General features: G+C 33.2%; 1 protein-coding gene across 1 annotated transcript in view; it reads right to left on the minus strand.

Moving 5' to 3' along the window:
- The window catches only part of LOC121390670 (high affinity cGMP-specific 3',5'-cyclic phosphodiesterase 9A-like), a 110,984-nt gene that overhangs the window by 8,944 nt on the left and 83,211 nt on the right, over positions 1 to 18,829 (minus strand). Inside the window, exons 7-11 of the mRNA XM_041522544.1 lie at positions 18,495 to 18,590; positions 17,693 to 17,815; positions 14,283 to 14,443; positions 5,612 to 5,714; positions 216 to 320 (exon numbers count right to left, since the gene is read on the minus strand). Coding sequence (XP_041378478.1) covers positions 216 to 320; positions 5,612 to 5,714; positions 14,283 to 14,443; positions 17,693 to 17,815; positions 18,495 to 18,590 — 588 coding nt within the window. The remainder of the gene's footprint in view (positions 1 to 215; positions 321 to 5,611; positions 5,715 to 14,282; positions 14,444 to 17,692; positions 17,816 to 18,494; positions 18,591 to 18,829) is intronic.

Here is an 18,829-nt window from a genome sequence, read left to right on the forward strand (position 1 = left end):
AGTACTAGCTCTTGTGCCTTAAAGTGTGGATTGTTTCTAGTCATGAAGTGGATGATTTTACATGATTTTTGCAATTTCAAGTTTGACTTCACAGGAATATTACGGTGTGATAGCTCTTGTGCCCTGAAAGTATTTGTCCCGTGGATTGTTTCTAGCCATGAAGTGGATGATTTTACATGAATCTTTCTGCTGATTGTGATGATGGTGGTTTTTACCTGATTGAAAAACTCCTGTAACAAACATTCTAACCAAGGCTCGGCTACCTCCATGGGTCGGCATTCATTGGAAATATCAGCCACTTTTATCAGTATCATCATTAGCTGATAAACAAAACAAAACAGTAAACAACAACGATAAACAACAACAACAGCAACAACATCTTTAGGATATACCTCATGCTCATTTTACAACAGCAGAATTACCTACTGTACAAACAAGCAAAGATTAAAAATATTTATATTAGTCAAGAAATTTAACAACAAACAACACCATATGCCCATTACATCATGCAAAAAAACAAGGTCACAGTCATTGTTATTACTTCAACTTGAATAATCGAAATCAAAAGGAAAGGCAAGAATATTTATTTATAAAGTTTGTTTTACTCAAAGACGCCATCATTCATAAAGTTATCATAGAGAAAACCTAATGTATTTTTCTATTATTAACAATCACCCAAGGGGAAGGAAGGAAATGTTTTATTTAACGACACACTCAAAACATTTTATTTACGGTTATATAGCGTCACACACAAAGATATTGAGAGAGGAAACCCGCTGTCATCATTTCATGGGCTATTCTTTTCGATTAGCAGCAAAGGATCTGCTATATGCTCCATCTCACAGACAGGGTATAGTACATACAACAGCCTTTGATATGCCAGTCGTGGTGCACTGGCTGTAACACGAAATAGCCCAATGGGCCCACTGACTGGGATTGATCTCAGACCGCTCATTGCGTACACCGATCACGCAATGAGCGAGCAATTTACCATTGGGCTACATCCTTCCCCCTAATCCCCCAAGGTGAGCACTCTACGAACTAGAGACAGTATTAAAATGGCAGTCTTCAATATCTGAAGTTGTCACCACTCAATAATTAGCAATATACTCAACATTGTTTATTGCGTAAGTTGTAATTGTATCATTTTGTATCAGATTTTTGTTTTGTTTTTAAAAATGCACTTTAATCAGTTTTCTTGAGAGACAGAAAGGCTAAAATACTAGCATTTAATCTACATCATCTTAAATATTGAATGTTACTAGCCATATATGCTTTAAATAATATTGCTCTTGATGCCGACATTGTTCTTTGCTTTTAAAAAAATTACTACTTTTACATGGCCCAGCACCAAACAAAAGTGCCAGATTTAGATGAGTGAACTAATTTAACAATAAAATAATCATAATATATATAAACATTTTGAAACAGATATCAGTAGTACTACCTGTAGTTATCTGTAATTAACACAATTACTTTAAAAAAACAACAACATTTTAATTGTTTTTTTAAAGTCAATGGTATATTTTGTTGTTGTATTACAATCAATATTCTTAGAAAAACACACACATTAATTTGTGTATTAACATTAAAGGCTGCAGGTAACAAATACAAACTCTCTATTTGTAATGAGTAAAAATATTTTTAGTTCTAGCCTACTTAATGAAATTGTTTTAAATCAAGATTGTGGGTTTTTTGGTGTTAATTCAAATTATTCACAACAAATGCTGAAAACTAAAGTTTGTTTTGTTTAATGACACCACTAGAGCACATTGATTAATTAATCATTGGCTATTAGATGTCAAACATTTGGTAATTCTGACACTTGGTCATCAGAGGAAACCCGCTACATTTTTTCTAATGCAACAAGGTATCTTTTATATGCATTTTTCCTGACAGGAAAGGACATAACAGTGTGGTGCACTGGTTGGAATGAGAAAAAACCCAATCAGGTGAATGGATCCACTGAGGTGGTTTGATCCTGCGGGACAAGCACCTGAGGCGAGCACTCAACCGACTGAGCTAAATCCCGCCTAAATGCTGAAACAGTTACAAATTTAACAATGCACAGTGTTGTTGTAGGATACAAAATTAGCACCAACTGATCAAAACCGAACATTTATAGTTTACTGAAATTACTGTTAATTATATATATATTCCAAAGAGTTTTATTGTTTGCTGTTTGTTTTGTTTAGTTTTTCAAAGTTCGTATTCGTAAGTAAGGCACAAAATTGTTTTAATTAGAATGGCAACCAGTTTTAGGAAACCTGCATAATATTTATAATCGTTATCTAACAATGTTCAAGCTAATCACTATTAAAGGCGCAACACAATCTTGAAATGCCACAAATTTACATGTTACTTTTAAGCCTCCCTCACACAAGAGCTATCAGCTGAGCAAAGTGTTTCAGGTATCATTTTTTATTAGCTATTAGCTTACAGCAATTTCACCGCACAAAATTATGTGTTTTTAAATCTGAGTTTTTATTTGTCACTTGCTGATTTCACCTCAGCTGAAAGCTTTCATCGCCTGCACTGACATTTTTGGACTAAAAATATATTTTAAACTTTTTATATTTTCATCACAAACTCGCCTATACACACAAGAACTATTAACTGAGCAAAAAAGGCCTTCTTCAAATAGTAATTTTAATACCATATTGTGCCTGGGTAGCTCTCCTCTCAGATGGCTGTTCAACAAAAAAAATATTACATATATTTTTTTTTTATTTATTATTATTAAAAAAAAAAAATTCAGTATATGGAATTTTTATATGAAAAACAAATGTTAGCAAAAAATTTACATTAAAAAAAATAGAAGGGAGATAACTCAAATAATTTCAGTCAAACCAGACTTGTTGAAGCAAAATGTCTGACAACATACATGTACATGTGTAGTCTCTGAAAAATCTATTCAACCTATGTCTGAATCTAGAGATCTTTATAAAATTACATAACATATTTCAACATATCTGTATCCCTATCCACCATGAATATAAGTGTTTATAATTCATGGAATCCTCCCTCTCTCCACCCCCATACTATTACATACATGTAATCACTTAATCCTAAGTAAAAGATTAGTTTTAATAAAATTAATGTTGATGACACTATTTCACTATTTTGCTTTCTACAAGTCTAGGTTGACAAAGACTAGTTAATCAAACAAATAACACCAACAAACCACCTCAAGCCAAGCGATGACAACACTGAAAACCCTTACACACAATAGTCCACATTAGACTGATCGAGGCTATACATTGGGTTCAGTCTATGTTGGTCTATAGGGGTGAAAGGTGAAAGGTGAAACGAAACTGTCCATGCACAAACAAGTTATAGAAATCTACAACAAACAAACATGAGGCTGACAAAATTAATAGTCTCTCAAGCATTTTTCTTTAAAAATAAATCACAAGTTATTTGTTAGTACGGTAACATTTCATTAAAGGGACATTCCTGAGTTGTATTTCAATTAATGATTCCATTTAAGGAAAAAAAAAAAAAAAAAATGTTTTATTTAACAACGCACTCAACACTTTTTATTTACGGTTATATGGCGTCAGACATATGGTTAAGGACCACACAGATTTTGAGAGGAAACGCGCTGTCGCCACCATTTAAGGAAGTACACACATTATACATAGATGTACGTAATGCTTGAAACACTACTATTTTGCTGTGGCCCGGTGTCATTGAAGCAGCAAACATGGGTCAAACCTGGTTGAAAAACTCCTGTAACAAACAATCTACCCACGGGGCCGCTACGTCTAGGGGTCTAGCTTCATTGGATATATCTGACACCTTCATCAGAATCATCATCATCTAGTATCCACCGCAATCACAACAAAAGCAAAGGTAAGACATTTTTTTTCTTGGTTTAATTTTTACTTAATTATTTTTTTTTTTTTTTTTTTTTCATTTACTAAAGATTTATTCAATATTGATAAGGAAGGAATATTTCCTGCATAACAACTCAGCATATTTAACACTATAGCTATTTGATGTTTAACATTACAATCCCTGCAATTAAGAAATTGTCCATGGCAAAAAAAAAATTGCCACTGACAAAAAACCCTGAATATAATCCACAATAAAAATGTCCACGGCATTGTCAATTGCTGTGGGCAAATGCAGGAGTTGACATCATGGTGGCATTGTCAATTAATTGAGAGAAGAAACCTGCTGCCTTCACACAGGATATTCCAACTAAGAAGCAGTACATGTACTCATATCTATATTGGTTAGAGGATAGCAGTTGGAATGTGAAAAAACCCAAAACAAAACATGCATCCATCATTTGCATTTGATCCCAAAACCCATCCCACCTCCTCAACGTTATATAAAATATTCAAGCAGTTGATCAAATTCAACACAGGTTATCTTCCCAAAGTATCTTCCCACTTACTAATCATGTTTTCATATCTGGTAAGGAAAAGATAACTCTGTCTAATACACCAGTAAAGTGGACATAATTTAATCGATCTACTCTCCTCCTACTACAGGGTTTCTGCCAGAAAGAAATTTTTGGGTATGGCGCTATGGAATTGAGTATTTACAATGTGTGTGCTGAATGCAACCACAGTCAACAGTGGGTATGGGGGGGGGGGGGGGGCCTCCCCCGAAAGAAAATGGGTTAGGTTTTGGGTTAAGAAAAGCATACAGTAATGATATAAAGTCTCATTAATTTTGTCAAAAGATTAACTTAAAAAAATTAAATCTGCAAATGTTTTTCAGGTATGGCCCAATACCCGTTTTACCCTCTGGCAGAAACCCTAATTATATCTGGCAAGGAAAAGATAACTCTAATACACCAGTAAAGTGGACATAACTTGGTTAAGATTTTTAGTAACATTATTATTGTTATACCCATACATTTACATAGACTCTATACTCCAGTAGTTGTTAATTTTAGATACATCATTAATAAATATCGTTAGCGATACGAATATGAAAACTATATTATATATATGACAGCTGGTCCAGATATAATGACAATATTGACATGGAAAGGATTGGGGGAAGGAGATATTTTTGTTAAAATAGCTGACACCCACAACAAATGGAAATTGTGTTTTGTTTTCATTACAATATATTAAAAATACCTAGTGATCTCATACTCATTGAAACTAATATAAAACAGTTTTAACTTTAACTTGATACCAATTCAAAGATATATGTGAGATATTAAGATATATATGTGATATTTCTGCATTAATTTCTACTTAGCCTTTTTTTTAAAACATAAAACTTCCTTTTTGAATTTCAGAAATTTACTATAACAAAATTACAATTCTTATAACAATTTAAATATAAGAAGTACTTCTGGAATTTACTTGTGCCCGAGAGGGAGAGGGAAAGGGAGAGGGAGAGAGTTCTTCTAGGTAGGGTCGGGTTGAGAGAGAGAGAGAGAGAGAGAGAGAGAGAGAGAGAGAGAGAGAGAGAGAGAGAGAGAGAGAGAGAGAGAGAGAGAGAGAGAGAGAGAGAGAGAGAGAGAGAGAGAGAGAGAGAGATAAAGCTCGACAGATAGAGGTAGGCAGTAGTGAAAAAGACAGAGAAACTGAGACAGATAGACACATACAGTAACGGGATGTTTTTTGCAGGAAATACATACCACAGACTTATGATCTTTGTTGTTCAAATCAAAATGCTGCACAGCTGTTTTGAAATTTCCTAAAATTTCATTGTGCTTAGCCATGTCTGTAGCTAAAATACACCTGGAAAACAATAACATAATTTTAATATTGTACTGAAAACAACTGGTTGAAAGCCTTCCTTTTCCTAAACATTTTAATACTGTACTGAAAACAACTGGTTGAAAGCCTTCCTTTTCCTAAACATTTTAATACTGTACTGAAAACAACTGGTTGAAAGCCTTCCTTTTCCTAAACATTTTAATACTGTACTGAAAACAACTGGTTGAAAGCCTTCCTTTTCCTAAACATTTTAATACTGTACTGAAAACAACTGGTTGAAAGCCTTCCTTTTCCTAAACATTTTAATACTGTACTGAAAACAACTGGTTGAAAGCCTTCCTTTTCCTAAACATTTTAATACTGTACTGAAAACAACTGGTTGAAAGCCTTCCTTTTCCTAAACATTTTAATACTGTACTGAAAACAACTGGTTGAAAGCCTTCCTTTTCCTAAACATTTTAATATTGTTCTGAAAACAACTGGTTGAAAGCCTTCCTTTTCCTAAACATTTTAATATTGTTCTGAAAACAACTGGTTGAAAGCCTTCCTTTTCCTAAACATTTTAATATTGTACTGAAAACAATTGGTTGAAAGCCTTCCTTTTCCTAAACATTTTAATATTGTTCTGAAAACAACTGGTTGAAAGCCTTCCTTTTCCTAAACATTTTAATATTGTTCTGAAAACAACTGGTTGAAAGCCTTCCTTTTCCTAAACATTTTAATATTGTTCTGAAAACAACTGGTTGAAAGCCTTCCTTTTCCTAAACATTTTAATATTGTTTTGAAAACAACTGGTTGAAAGCCTTCCTTTTCCTAAACATTTTAATACTGTTCTGAAAACAATTGGTTCAAAGCCTTCCTTTTCCTAAACATTTTAATACTGTACTGAAAACAACTGGTTCAAAGCCTTCCTTTTCCTAAACATTTTAATATTGTACTGAAAACAACTGGTTCAAAGCCTTCCTTTTCCTAAACATTTTAATATTGTACTGAAAACAACTGGTTCAAAGCCTTCCTTTTCCTAAACATTTTAATACTGTACTGAAAACAACTGGTTCAAAGCCTTCCTTTTCCTAAACATTTTAATACTGTACTGAAAACAACTGGTTCAAAGCCTTCCTTTTCCTAAACATTTTAATACTGTTCTGAAAACAATTGGTTCAAAGCCTTCCTTTTCCTAAACATTTTAATACTGTTCTGAAAACAATTGGTTCAAAGCCTTCCTTTTCCTAAACATTTTAATATTGTACTGAAAACAATTGGTTGAAAGCCTTCCTTTTCCTAAACATTTTAATATTGTTCTGAAAACAATTGGTTGAAAGCCTTCCTTTTCCTAAACATTTTAATATTGTTCTGAAAACAACTGGTTGAAAGCCTTCCTTTTCCTAAACATTTTAATATTGTACTGAAAACAACTGGTTCAAAGCCTTCCTTTTCCTAAACATTTTAATATTGTTCTGAAAACAACTGGTTCAAAGCCTTCCTTTTCCTAAACATTTTAATACTGTACTGAAAACAACTGGTTCAAAGCCTTCCTTTTCCTAAACATTTTAATATTGTACTGAAAACAACTGGTTCAAAGCCTTCCTTTTCCTAAACATTTTAATACCGTACTGAAAACAACTGGTTCAAAGCCTTCCTTTTCCTAAACATTTTAATATTGTTCTGAAAACAACTGGTTGAAAGCCTTCCTTTTCCTAAACATTTTAATATTGTACTGAAAACAACTGGTTCAAAGCCTTCCTTTTCCTAAACATTTTAATATTGTACTGAAAACAACTGGTTCAAAGCCTTCCTTTTCCTAAACATTTTAATATTGTTCTGAAAACAACTGGTTCAAAGCCTTCCGTTTCCTAAACATTTTAATATTGTTCTGAAAACAACTGGTTCAAAGCCTTCCTTTTCCTAAACATTTTAATATGGTACTGAAAACAATTGGTTCAAAGCCTTCCTTTTCCTAAACATTTTAATATGGTACTGAAAACAATTGGTTCAAAGCCTTCCTTTTCCTAAACATTTTAATATTGTTCTGAAAACAATTGGTTCAAAGCCTTCCTTTTCCTAAACATTTTAATATTGTACTGAAAACAATTGGTTCAAAGCTTTCCTTTTTCTAAACATTTTAATATTGTACTGAAAACAACTGGTTCAAAGCCTTCCTTTTCCTAAACATTTTAATATTGTACTGAAAACAACTGGTTCAAAGCCTTCCTTTTCCTAAACATTTTAATATTGTACTGAAAACAACTGGTTCAAAGCCTTCCTTTTCCTAAACATTTTAATATTGTACTGAAAACAACTGGTTCAAAGCCTTCCTTTTCCTAAACATTTTAATACTGTACTGAAAACAACTGGTTCAAAGCCTTCCTTTTCCTAAACATTTTAATACTGTTCTGAAAACAATTGGTTCAAAGCCTTCCTTTTCCTAAACATTTTAATATTGTTTTGAAAACAATTGGTTGAAAGCCTTCCTTTTCCTAAACATTTTAATATTGTACTGAAAACAACTGGTTCAAAGCCTTCCTTTTCCTAAACATTTTAATATTGTTCTGAAAACAACTGGTTGAAAGCCTTCCTTTTCCTAAACATTTTAATACTGTACTGAAAACAACTGGTTGAAAGCCTTCCTTTTCCTAAACATTTTAATACTGTACTGAAAACAACTGGTTGAAAGCCTTCCTTTTCCTAAACATTTTAATATTGTTCTGAAAACAACTGGTTGAAAGCCTTCCTTTTCCTAAACATTTTAATATTGTTCTGAAAACAACTGGTTGAAAGCCTTCCTTTTCCTAAACATTTTAATATTGTTCTGAAAACAACTGGTTGAAAGCCTTCCTTTTCCTAAACATTTTAATATTGTACTGAAAACAACTGGTTGAAAGCCTTCCTTTTCCTAAACATTTTAATATTGTTCTGAAAACAACTGGTTGAAAGCCTTCCTTTTCCTAAACATTTTAATATTGTTTTGAAAACAATTGGTTGAAAACCTTCCTTTTCCTAAACATTTTAATACTGTACTGAAAACAATTGGTTGAAAGCCTTCCTTTTCCTAAACATTTTAATATTGTTCTGAAAACAATTGGTTGAAAGCCTTCCTTTTCCTAAACATTTTAATATTGTACTGAAAACAACTGGTTCAAAGCCTTCCTTTTCCTAAACATTTTAATATCGTACTGAAAACAACTGGTTCAAAGCCTTCCTTTTCCTAAACATTTTAATATCGTACTGAAAACAACTGGTTCAAAGCCTTCCTTTTCCTAAACATTTTAATATCGTACTGAAAACAACTGGTTCAAAGCCTTCCTTTTCCTAAACATTTTAATATGGTACTGAAAACAATTGGTTCAAAGCCTTCCTTTTCCTAAACATTTTAATATTGTTCTGAAAACAATTGGTTCAAAGCCTTCCCTTTCCTAAACATTTTAATATTGTACTGAAAACAACTGGTTCAAAGCCTTCCTTTTCCTAAACATTTTAATATTGTACTGAAAACAACTGGTTCAAAGCCTTCCTTTTCCTAAACATTTTAATACTGTACTGAAAACAACTGGTTCAAAGCCTTCCTTTTCCTAAACATTTTAATACTGTTCTGAAAACAATTGGTTCAAAGCCTTCCTTTTCCTAAACATTTTAATACTGTTCTGAAAACAATTGGTTCAAAGCCTTCCTTTTCCTAAACATTTTAATATTGTACTGAAAACAACTGGTTCAAAGCCTTCCTTTTCCTAAACATTTTAATATTGTACTGAAAACAACTGGTTGAAAGCCTTCCTTTTCCTAAACATTTTAATATTGTTCTGAAAACAATTGGTTGAAAGCCTTCCTTTTCCTAAACATTTTAATATTGTTCTGAAAACAACTGGTTGAAAGCCTTCCTTTTCCTAAACATTTTAATATTGTACTGAAAACAACTGGTTGAAAGCCTTCCTTTTCCTAAACATTTTAATACTGTAATGAAAACAACTGGTTGAAAGCCTTCCTTTTCCTAAACATTTTAATACTGTACTGAAAACAACTGGTTGAAAGCCTTCCTTTTCCTAAACATTTTAATACTGTACTGAAAACAACTGGTTGAAAGCCTTCCTTTTCCTAAACATTTTAATATTGTACTGAAAACAACTGGTTGAAAGCCTTCCTTTTCCTAAACATTTTAATATTGTACTGAAAACAACTGGTTCAAAGCCTTCCTTTTCCTAAACATTTTAATACTGTACTGAAAACAACTGGTTCAAAGCCTTCCTTTTCCTAAACATTTTAATACTGTTCTGAAAACAATTGGTTCAAAGCCTTCCTTTTCCTAAACATTTTAATATTGTACTGAAAACAACTGGTTCAAAGCCTTCCTTTTCCTAAACATTTTAATATTGTACTGAAAACAACTGGTTGAAAGCCTTCCTTTTCCTAAACATTTTAATATTGTTCTGAAAACAACTGGTTGAAAGCCTTCCTTTTCCTAAATATTTTAATATTGTACTGAAAACAACTGGTTGAAAGCCTTCCTTTTCCTAAACATTTTAATATTGTACTGAAAACAACTGGTTGAAAGCCTTCCTTTTCCTAAACATTTTAATACTGTAATGAAAACAACTGGTTGAAAGCCTTCCTTTTCCTAAACATTTTAATACTGTACTGAAAACAACTGGTTGAAAGCCTTCCTTTTCCTAAACATTTTAATACTGTACTGAAAACAACTGGTTGAAAGCCTTCCTTTTCCTAAACATTTTAATATTGTACTGAAAACAACTGGTTGAAAGCCTTCCTTTTCCTAAACATTTTAATATGGTTCTGAAAACAACTGGTTGAAAGCCTTCCGTTTCCTAAACATTTTAATATGGTTCTGAAAACAACTGGTTGAAAGCCTTCCGTTTCCTAAACATTTTAATATGGTTCTGAAAACAACTGGTTCAAAGCCTTCCTTTTCCTAAACATTTTAATATGGTACTGAAAACAATTGGTTCAAAGCCTTCCTTTTCCTAAACATTTTAATATGGTACTGAAAACAATTGGTTCAAAGCCTTCCTTTTCCTAAACATTTTAATATGGTACTGAAAACAATTGGTTCAAAGCCTTCCTTTTCCTAAACATTTTAATATTGTTCTGAAAACAATTGGTTCAAAGCCTTCCTTTTCCTAAACATTTTAATATTGTACTGAAAACAATTGGTTCAAAGCCTTCCTTTTTCTAAACATTTTAATATTGTACTGAAAACAACTGGTTCAAAGCCTTCCTTTTCCTAAACATTTTAATATTGTACTGAAAACAACTGGTTCAAAGCCTTCCTTTTCCTAAACATTTTAATACTGTACTGAAAACAACTGGTTCAAAGCCTTCCTTTTCCTAAACATTTTAATACGAAACAACTGTTTGAAAGCCTTCCTTTTCCTAAACATTTTAATATTGTACTGAAAACAACTGGTTCAAAGCCTTCCTTTTCCTAAACATTTTAATATTGTACTGAAAACAACTGGTTGAAAGCCTTCCTTTTCCTAAACATTTTAATATTGTTCTGAAAACAACTGGTTGAAAGCCTTCCTTTTCCTAAATATTTTAATATTGTACTGAAAACAACTGGTTGAAAGCCTTCCTTTTCCTAAACATTTTAATATTGTACTGAAAACAACTGGTTGAAAGCCTTCCTTTTCCTAAACATTTTAATACTGTAATGAAAACAACTGGTTGAAAGCCTTCCTTTTCCTAAACATTTTAATACTGTACTGAAAACAACTGGTTGAAAGCCTTCCTTTTCCTAAACATTTTAATACTGTACTGAAAACAACTGGTTGAAAGCCTTCCTTTTCCTAAACATTTTAATATTGTACTGAAAACAACTGGTTGAAAGCCTTCCTTTTCCTAAACATTTTAATATTGTACTGAAAACAACTGGTTGAAAGCCTTCCTTTTCCTAAACATTTTAATATGGTTCTGAAAACAACTGGTTGAAAGCCTTCCGTTTCCTAAACATTTTAATATGGTTCTGAAAACAACTGGTTGAAAGCCTTCCGTTTCCTAAACATTTTAATATGGTTCTGAAAACAACTGGTTCAAAGCCTTCCTTTTCCTAAACATTTTAATATGGTACTGAAAACAATTGGTTCAAAGCCTTCCTTTTCCTAAACATTTTAATATGGTACTGAAAACAATTGGTTCAAAGCCTTCCTTTTCCTAAACATTTTAATATGGTACTGAAAACAATTGGTTCAAAGCCTTCCTTTTCCTAAACATTTTAATATTGTTCTGAAAACAATTGGTTCAAAGCCTTCCTTTTCCTAAACATTTTAATATTGTACTGAAAACAATTGGTTCAAAGCCTTCCTTTTTCTAAACATTTTAATATTGTACTGAAAACAACTGGTTCAAAGCCTTCCTTTTCCTAAACATTTTAATATTGTACTGAAAACAACTGGTTCAAAGCCTTCCTTTTCCTAAACATTTTAATACTGTACTGAAAACAACTGGTTCAAAGCCTTCCTTTTCCTAAACATTTTAATACGAAACAACTGTTTGAAAGCCTTCCTTTTCCTAAACATTTTAATATTGTACTGGAAACAACTGTTTGAAAGCCTTCCTTTTCCTAAACATTTTAATATTGTTCTGGAAACAACTGGTTGAAAGCCTTCCTTTTCCTAAACATTTTAATACTGTTCTGAAAACAACTGGTTGAAAGCCTTCCTTTTCCTAAACATTTTAATACTGTTCTGAAAACAACTGGTTGAAAGCCTTCCTTTTCCTAAACATTTTAATACTGTACTGAAAACAACTGGTTCAAAGCCTTCCTTTTCCTAAACATTTTAATATTGTTCTGAAAACAATTGGTTGAAAGCCTTCCTTTTCCTAAACATTTTAATATTGTTCTGAAAACAACTGGTTGAAAGCCTTCCTTTTCCTAAACATTTTAATATTGTACTGAAAACAACTGGTTGAAAGCCTTCCTTTTCCTAAACATTTTAATATTGTACTGAAAACAACTGGTTGAAAGCCTTCCTTTTCCTAAACATTTTAATATTGTACTGAAAACAATTGGTTGAAAGCCTTCCTTTTCCTAAACATTTTAATATTGTTCTGAAAACAACTGTTTGAAAGCCTTCCTTTTCCTAAACATTTTAATATTGTACTGAAAACAATTGGTTGAAAGCCTTCCTTTTCCTAAACATTTTAATACTGTACTGAAAAAAGCCTTCCTTTTCCTAAACATTTTAATATTGTACTGAAAACAATTGGTTGAAAGCCTTCCTTTTCCTAAACATTTTAATATTGTACTGAAAACAATTGGTTGAAAGCCTTCCTTTTCCTAAACATTTTAATATTGTTCTGAAAACAATTGGTTGAAAGCTTTAACAACACAAATGCTAAATTTTCATCCGTTTTCAATATTGGGATGTGGGGATGTAGAGTGAAAAGTTATTTTTTATTTGATCTTTATACATTCAGCACAAATGTTATTATTTTATTTATTAGCCAATTAAACACCCCATCCACCCGATACACAGGATGGGAATTTTTCCATGGAGAAGGTGGGGTTGAAAAAAACCTAGGTTTTATTTCATTTAGTCCTAACACAGTATAAGTATTTGTGATATTTCTTTGACCTGATCATGCCTGAAAACCTAGGATTAATTTCACTTCGTCCTAACACAGTATAAATATTTGTGTTATTTGTTCGACCTGATCATGCCTGAAAACCAAAGATTTATTTCACTATGTCCTAACACAGTACAAATATTTGTGTTATTTGTTCATCCTGATCATCCCTGGAAACCATGGATTAATTCCACTATATCCTAACACAGTACAAATATTTGTTATTTGTTCATCCTGATCATCCCTGGAAACCATGGATTAATTCCACTATATCCTAACACAGTATAAGTATTTGTGTTATTTGTTCGACCTGATCATGCCTGGAAACCATGGATTAATTCCACTAAGTCCTAACACAGTATAAATATTTGTGTTATTTGTTCGACCTGATCATCCCTGGAAACCATGGATTAATTCCACTATATCCTAACACAGTATAAATATTTGTGTTATTTGTTTACCTGATCATCCCTGGAAACCATGGATTAATTCCACTATATCCTAACACAGTATAGATATTTGTGTTATTTGTTCAACCTGATCATGCCTGGAAACCATGGATTAATTCCACTATATCCTAACACAGTATAAGTATTTTTGTAATTATTTCGACCTGATCATCCCTGGAAACCATGGATTAATTCCACTATATCCTAACACAGTATAAGTATTTTTGTTATTTGTTTGACCTGATCATCCCTGGAAACCATGGATTAATTCCACTATATCCTAACACAGTATAAATATTTGTGTTATTTGTTCGACCTGATCATCCCTGGAGACCATGGATTAATTCCACTATATCCTAACACAGTATAAATATTTGTGTTATTTGTTCGACCTGATCATCCCTGGAGACCATGGATTAATTCCAGACCATGGATTAATTCCACTATATCCTAACACAGTATAAATATTTGTGTTATTTGTTCGACCTGATCATCCCTGGAGACCATGGATTAATTCCACTATATCCTAACACAGTATAAATATTTGTGTTATTTGTTCGACCTGATCATGCCCTCCCGGACCCTGCGAAACTCATCTCGTTTCAAGTTGCGGAAGATATTACAGTGCTGCTTCTCGAGAATCTCAAACGCCACGGAGCAGTGGTGGTTCTCAAGAGGTGATATGTCGTTATACCGCAGAGCCAGCTCTGTGCGCGCATTGATCTGAAAAATAAATAAATAAAATAATAACAATACGTATCCTCTCTGGGCCCACGTTAAGCCGAAACACAAAATGTTATCTCAATATCTTGAAGTGGGCCGTTTCATCCACAGCAAGTTTGTTTTAAAATTGCTGTGGGAAGGAAATGCTTTATGTAATGACACACTCAACACATTTTATTCACGGTTATATGGCGTTGGACATATGGTTAAGGACCACACAGATATTGAGAGAGGAAATCCGCTGTCGCCACTTCATGGGCTACTCTTTTCGATTAGCAGCAAGGGTTCTTATATATGCACCATTTCACAGACAGAATAACACATACCACAGCCTTTGATATACCAGTCGTGGTGCACTGGCTGGAACGAGAAATAGAAATTGTTGTGGGTGACAAATATTTACGTTCGAGCCCTGCGCGAGTTTTGTAAAATAATTTTGACTCACACGAGTGTAATAATTTCTTCATTATTCATATTATTGTTGGGTTTCTTTTATGAACAAGGACCGTCTCAATATATTTCAACAACAAGGAGACGATGAAATGACCTCATATTTCACATACAGTCAAAGTTTGGACTGGAGAGGCAACGTCATGTTATGACTTCGCTTCCCAAATTTACATTATTACACTTGTTATTATCTGTGTGCTTTGTATCATTATTATGAACTTGGTTATGTCGAACCATGTGGATACTAAGTTAAATTACAGTGTTGTTGTTTGTCATTCTACCCGATATGCATTGTCATCACAAAAAGTGTTCTGGTTGTTTATGTTAAATTACAGTGTTGTTGTTTGTCATTCTACCCGATACGCGTTGTCATCACAAAAAGTGTTCTGGTTGTTTATGTTAAATTACAGTGTTGTTGTTTGTCATTCTACCCGATATGCATTGTTATCACAAAAAGTGTTCTGGTTGTTTATGTTAAATTACAGTGTTGTTGTTTGTCATTCTACCCGATATGCATTGTCATCACAAAAAGTGTTCTGGTTGTTTATGTTAAATTACAGTGTTGTTGTTTGTCATTCTACCCGATACGCGTTGTCATCACAAAACGTGTTCTGGTTGTTTATGTTAAATTACAGTGTTGTTGTTTGTCATTCTACCCGATACGCGTTGTTAACACAAAAAGTGTTCTGGTTGTTTATGTTAAATTACAGTGCTGTTGTACGTCATTCTACCCGATACGCGTTGTCATCACAAAAAGTGTTCTGGTTGTTTATGTTAAATTACAGTGTTGTTGTTTATCATTCTACCCGATACGCGTTGTCATCACAAAAAGTGTTCTGGTTGTTTATGTTAAATTACAGTGTTGTTGTTTGTCATTCTACCCGATACGCGTTGTCATCACAAAAAGTGTTCTGGTTGTTTATGTTAAATTACAGTGCTGTTGCTCGTCTTTCTACCTGATATATAGAAGATATTTCATCTTTTTTGTCAAATATGATTTATATCTCATCGAGTGAAGTTTGCAATCATAGCTCATGAGTCGTGCTTGCGCGATGAGTGTAATATGATTTATATCTCATCGAGTGAAGTTTGCAATCATAGCTCATGAGTCGTGCTTGCGCGATGAGTGTAATATGATTTATATCTCATCGAGTGAAGTTTGCAATCATAGCTCATGAGTCGTGCTTGCGCGATGAGTGTAATATGATTTATATCTCATCGAGTGAAGTTTGCAATCATAGCTCATGAGTCGTGCTTGCGCGATGAGTGTAATATGATTTATATCTCATCGAGTGAAGTTTGCAATCATAGCTCATGAGTCGTGCTTGCGCGATGAGTGTAATATGATTTATATCTCATCGAGTGAAGTTTGCAATCATAGCTCATGAGTCGTGCTTGCGCGATGAGTGTAATATGATTTATATCTCATCGAGTGAAGTTTGCAATCATAGCTCATGAGTCGTGCTTGCGCGATGAGTGTAATATGATTTATATCTCATCGAGTGAAGTTTGCAATCATAGCTCATGAGTCGTGCTTGCGCGATGAGTGTAATATGATTTATATCTCATCGAGTGAAGTTTGCAATCATAGCTCATGAGTCGTGCTTGCGCGATGAGTGTAATATGATTTATATCTCATCAAGTGAAGTTTGCAATCATAGCTCATGAGTCGTGCTTGCGCGATGAGTGTAATATGATTTATATCTCATCAAGTGAAGTTTGCAATCATAGCTCATGAGTCGTGCTTGCGCGATGAGTGTAATATGATTTATATCTCATCAAGTGAAGTTTGCAATCATAGCTCATGAGTCGTGCTTGCGCGATGAGTGTAATATGATTTATATCTCATCAAGTGAAGTTTGCAATCATAGCTCATGAGTCGTGCTTGCGCGATGAGTGTAATATGATTTATATCTCATCAAGTGAAGTTTGCAATCATAGCTCATGAGTCGTGCTTGCGCGATAAGTGTAATATGATTGTAAACTTCACCAGATGAGATACATTGTATATATCATATTTGACAAAAAAACAAGAAATTTTCTATTTATTATGTAACTTTTGGCAATTTACCTTTATTTTTAAAATGCCAGGAGCAAAATAGTTCCAGCTTTATTACAGTGAAGATAACACTTTCTACAGAGACGATAACATATTTTAGAGTGAAATAGTGAAATTTGCACTCTAAAATGTATTATCATCACCAAGTGACTGATAACACTTTTATTTCACTGATATTTTATATTTCACTAAATGTTACATAATAAGTGTTGTTATCACAAAACATTTTCTGGTTGTTTACGTTAAATAACAGTGCTGTTGTTTGTCTACAAGTCTACCTGATATGTGTTGTCACAAAACATTTTCTGGTTGTTTATGTTAAATAACAGTGCTGTTGTTTATCTAAAAGTCTACCTGATATGCATTGTCACAAAACATTTTCTGGTTGTTTACGTTAAATAACAGTGCTGTTGTTTATCTAAAAGTCTACCTGATATGCATTGTCACAAAACATTTTCTGGTTGTTTACATTAAATAACAGTGCTGTTGTTTATCTAAAAGTCTACCTGATAAGCGTTGTCACAAAACATTTTCTGGTTGTTTACGTTAAATAACAGTGCTGTTATTTATCTAAAAGTAAACCTGATATGCGTTGTTATCACAAAACATTTCCTGGCTATTTACGTTAAATAACAGTGCCGTTGTTTGTCTACAAGTCTACCTGATATGCGTTGTTATCACAAAACATTTCCTGGCTATTTATGTTAAATAACAGTGCCGTTGTTTGTCTACAAGTCTACCTGATATGCGTTGTTGTAGCCGGGGTGGTCGAGATCGTGGCAGATGGCCGAGGTGATGAGTGTCAGGATGTCGATGTCGTCGAGGATGGATGGAAGATCGATGAGCCACGTCAGACCATACATCTGAAAGAGAGGAAAGGAAGCTTAGTTTAACAATGTCTCTCTCGCCAGTCGACATACTGTATACATTCCCCAAGTCATATTTCACGCCAGTCGACATACTGTATACATTCCCCAAGTCATATTTCACGCCAGTTTGCACATGGCACCCACCGGAAACACAAATATAATAAAAGAAAAAGGATTTCTTAACAAGATGGTCGCTTTTGTTTAGTTTTTAGCAAGTATTTTTCCTTGACAACGATGGTGGCATGTCGCGGTCATTTTCAGGGATCGATAGCCGATTGTGACAATAAATTTGATCATTTTACCAACAACGAAAATCACCAAATAATATTGGTATATGAATCATGCACGTAGTTCGATTTTTTCTTTTATTCTGGTCAGAACACCACTGTTAATCGGGAATAATGGACTAATACTGGACAGCTGGCCACAAATGCCCTTAAGTAAATGCGACTTTAATTTTTTGCCCAATTTTAATCATATTAACTTTAAAAATTAAAAAAACACAAAAATAATACTTACCGATTCAAATATGAACTTTATTTCATGTATTTATAAAACATTTAAGTGAATTTATGTGAATAAAAGTTATAAACTTGGACCCACTCAACGTAATTTTTGTCAAAAATTAATCCAATAGCTTAAAGGTTAAAGAACACTCGACATGTATACTTACCATTTGAGCAACCATGAAGCAGTGTTTGAAGTTATGGAAAGGCACTAGATTGTAATTTGTAAACACCTCGTACAACCAATTATGAAGGACAGGAAGCTAAAAAAACAAATATTAAAATGTCAAAGGTCAATAAATTAAAGATACATGCATGCAGCAATGCCACATATTTCAGAATTAGAAATCAGTTATTAAAAAAAAAGAATAATGAATAATATTACACCATTCAAACATAATAGTTGTTATTTTGTTTTAATTATGATTTCTATTAAGTATTCTCACCAAAAAAAAGGTGAGGAAATAGACACAGATTTCACGGCCCCGAGGTCAAGGGTCTG

Source organism: Gigantopelta aegis, chromosome 15 (assembly GCF_016097555.1).
Source record: "Gigantopelta aegis isolate Gae_Host chromosome 15, Gae_host_genome, whole genome shotgun sequence".
Taxonomy (NCBI): Eukaryota; Metazoa; Mollusca; class Gastropoda; order Neomphalida; family Peltospiridae; genus Gigantopelta; species Gigantopelta aegis.